At 42.5% G+C, this 3,557-nt stretch overlaps 1 protein-coding gene across 1 annotated transcript; it reads left to right on the plus strand.

Annotated features, from left to right (window-relative positions):
- Positions 1–629: 629 nt before the first annotated feature.
- Positions 630–871, plus strand: PHALS_12293 (uncharacterized protein; the record flags this gene model as incomplete). Its single annotated transcript, XM_024727817.1, has 2 exons — positions 630–704; positions 755–871. The coding sequence occupies 2 exons, from the start codon at positions 630–632 to the stop codon at positions 869–871; spliced, it is 192 nt and encodes a 63-aa protein (XP_024578355.1).
- Between the last annotated feature and the right edge of the window lie 2,686 nt (positions 872–3,557).

Here is a 3,557-nt window from a genome sequence, read left to right on the forward strand (position 1 = left end):
TCGATTGAAATGTTGGTGTACACAGTGTTCGTGCAGACCCTGAGATGGTCAAAGCATGGTGGAGTGGTTAATGCCATTGAATCAAAAAGATTGAAGGAAATGGATTGGTTTGTCCAATTACCTGCATCGCTTTTCGCGTAACAAAGCGGATATGGTAAGCCCACAATCAAATTTGCTGAAGAAGGACTTACCATGGGCCATCCACTTTGTGAAGAAACATTCATTCAAATAAAAGAAGCTTGATGAAAGCACCATTAATTGCTCTAACGCGTAAGCATTAAGAGCCGTATCATAGCACAATATCACAAGGCTCTTCCTCGCCACGCAGCTTAAGTCAGCATAGTGTATCTTGTCAACGGTGATCTGCATCTTCACCTAGTCAATGCTAGGTTGATAGCATATCAATCTAGGCGATCCCATGATTACGATCAAGATCGAGTGAGATAAACCATCGTCACCTAAAAAAACTCAACTCGGTCGCTAGAACTAACAACTTGGTTTCGCATCTTTACAGCTTATTCTTTGGTTAGACGGACAATTATATTCTTAACATTTTTGCATCAGATTTTAATTAATCATGCCTTATAATCACTTCATACTCAATAACATTGTTCGATACACCAGATTCTATGTATGACCTAAAAACGATCAAAAGTGGTGTCAATTGCACCATTTTTTTAGAGAATCGCTTGTTTGGTTCTCACGTTGGCACAAACATCTGGATCCATCACCACTATACTCGATTGAAATCCAGTGGAAGATACCCCTACCTTTTATTGCACTTGCTGTGTGCTCGAACGTGGCGATACGCCTTGGCAGAGTATCAGGCAGCGGACGCGTTTTTCATGAGCTGGTCCGAGCGCTGTCATGATCTCCGCTTTGTTAGCAAGTCTTGCTGTAGAAGCGATTTGGATCAGACAAAGATCTCAATTGACCTAGCGCTTTAAAGGCACGCAAGCTTGACCATCTCAGACAACTCTGCTGCGAATGATCACAAAGTCGCCTCTCAGTGATTGCTGCATTCAGCTTGGCGAAATATTAAGAGAGCGACTCGTCCTCCCTGCCACGATGCGATGGGTCATCATGTTACATCAGCATTATATTCAGTGAGAAACTAGATTTTGCAGACTTCTTACGGGATAAAGTAATCTCGTAACACATACAGCTGTTTCCTTTTGTTTTTCAGCAGTTTCGATGAAAAAGGCTGGTATCTGCGGCTTCTCCGATAACATTCCACGTCCCCATACAAACATGGAAGCAAATTCCGTGCCGGAATGGGCGAAATGTTTTGAGCCAGTCCATCAGACCTCGATTCGGTCATTTGAACAATTGCTTTAAGTGCTTCCAGACGTAAGAGGGCGTTGACCTCGATAGTTCTTCATACACGGTACTCTCACAAAATTTTAAAAGGAAGCTTCCTTGCCTGGAGAAAAGATAAATCATAGCAGGGAGGTAAAATTGGAGCAGAATTAAAGCTGCTACGGTTCCTGTCGCTAATCGCAATTCGCCCTTTGCCCCCATTGTAATTTTTTTGTTCAGAGCCAACTAGGCGTCTATAACCGTGAGTATTCAACATAATACTTCCCTTTGAGTTTAGTTCGCGAGAACAGTTCTCCCCTGAAAATTATAACCTTGCTAGGTTCTCAAAAATTGGCTCACCCCATCACTTCAATCACCGTAACATGTCTCACGCGTCATAAGCGAAATTCCAAAGCAGGAAAAATTATTTCGTGTTTGATTGGTACATAATGACCAACCTATTTAACTAATTGATAAATGTTCTATACTGATCAATTCGGATTCCCTGCGACATTGTGAGACGGCCTGTCACGTCCATGGAGGGACAAGGCGTGCGGTGATCTGTATAGTTTATTGCTTCTGTTATGCACATTAAATTACACGCGATCAGGCGACAGATCCACCCTGATGTAATCGCTGATAAATGCACATATTTGCAGATCTCGATCCGATACAATGGGTTATATTGCAAGTTATGCTGGTGGAAAGCTTTGCCGTTTGTATCGTTGACAACAATAAGATGTGCCACCTTATTATAACGGTTTACAAGGGCCACATTGCTAGTATAACTGGACGCATCTGATTGAAGATCAAGACAAGTTCGCAAGTATGGACGGCAAACACTCTACTGGAACTGGGAGGCGCAATCAAATGCGACGATAATATAATCCCTAGACTCGTTATATTTCTGCGAACATGTTTTCTCACCCCTGTTAGGCAATCGAAACTTACAGTTGACGAGCAGTGCGTCATTTATCTTTCGATCTTGCGGCTTAATTGGGACAATGTGCCTCGTTTTGTATTATGTGCTTGAGGACCACATTCTAGGGTGCCGTTACACGATGAGTGTGATATGGGTTAGCGATCCTCGGAAATAATGCAAGCACGGTTCGATTAAGCAAAATTGGAACTCTCAGTCGCTTTTTTCCAGACAACTTAGCATTGCGATATATGTTACGTCAGCCCTGGACCTTGTACGAATTGCCTCATTTGTTGCAAAATGATCAGCCTAGCGGTGAGTGCCATCTTTTCTCCCGCCGGAGATCGGAGCGATGCGGGCGATGTGACACGAGCGCAATCTCATAGCTGATGAATGTTTTCAGGCGGGCGATTACGGCGACTGACCCCTAGGCCTTCACAATCGACGATATACATAAGTTTATCGAGTGATGTAACAAAAAAAGAGTTCAAACAACTCGTGCATCATCATCACAAACACAAGATGGTGTGACCATACAAGGGTGTGGGTTACATTAGACGGTGTAATCACACAATGGTGTGGCTACACCCTAACAGGAAGTCAGTACGTGGCTGGACCGCCAGTAGTTATGTATATTAACTAGGTTTTATATTTTACAAGGAAACCCTATAAATTTAGATCCAAGCGGCTTTACCGCAGATAAACCAAAAAATACAGTTTACATTTTGAATGGAAGTGCTAATTAGCCTTGGGTTGAGGTTGTAGATACGCTTGGAGTAAGCGGGTTGCGATCCGCTACACTCGTACTGGTTCTAAGTAGCGTTTACCTTAAGCAAGCTTCCCTAAGTGAAGGAGCTACGGCAGCCCCGCTGCAGCACCATTCATTCAGTTACCTTTGGCTCTACAAATCTGCGTAAGAAACAATTTATGGGTTTATACGCTTCGCTCAGGAGCGGAATCGAGATCATATTTAGTGTTTAGTTAAATAACTTTCGCACTTTTATTATAAACGGGACATCAAATTAAATACTGAGAGTATAAGTTTTACTAAAAAACACGATTTATGGCTTGATGTTTGGCTAACAGACCACATGAACCACAAACCATCCCTTTACAGAGTTTCGTAAACACCATTTGTATTGATACCTCTGAAATACTGCATATCCCCAATTACACAAAAGTTTAATGTAAACTTTGTACATTCGTACAATATTGTATTTCGGACAATTATACGGTGGAAGTCGGTTGTGCTCTGGTTGGTGTATCGTTTGCGGTATCTGATCAGCGCATTCTCATAGCTGGCCTTGGCAAGCAATTTACCTATTGGTCCCTAAACCGG

Source organism: Plasmopara halstedii, assembly GCF_900000015.1.
Source record: "Plasmopara halstedii genome assembly, contig: Scaffold_614, whole genome shotgun sequence".
NCBI classification, from domain to species: domain Eukaryota; phylum Oomycota; class Peronosporomycetes; order Peronosporales; family Peronosporaceae; genus Plasmopara; species Plasmopara halstedii.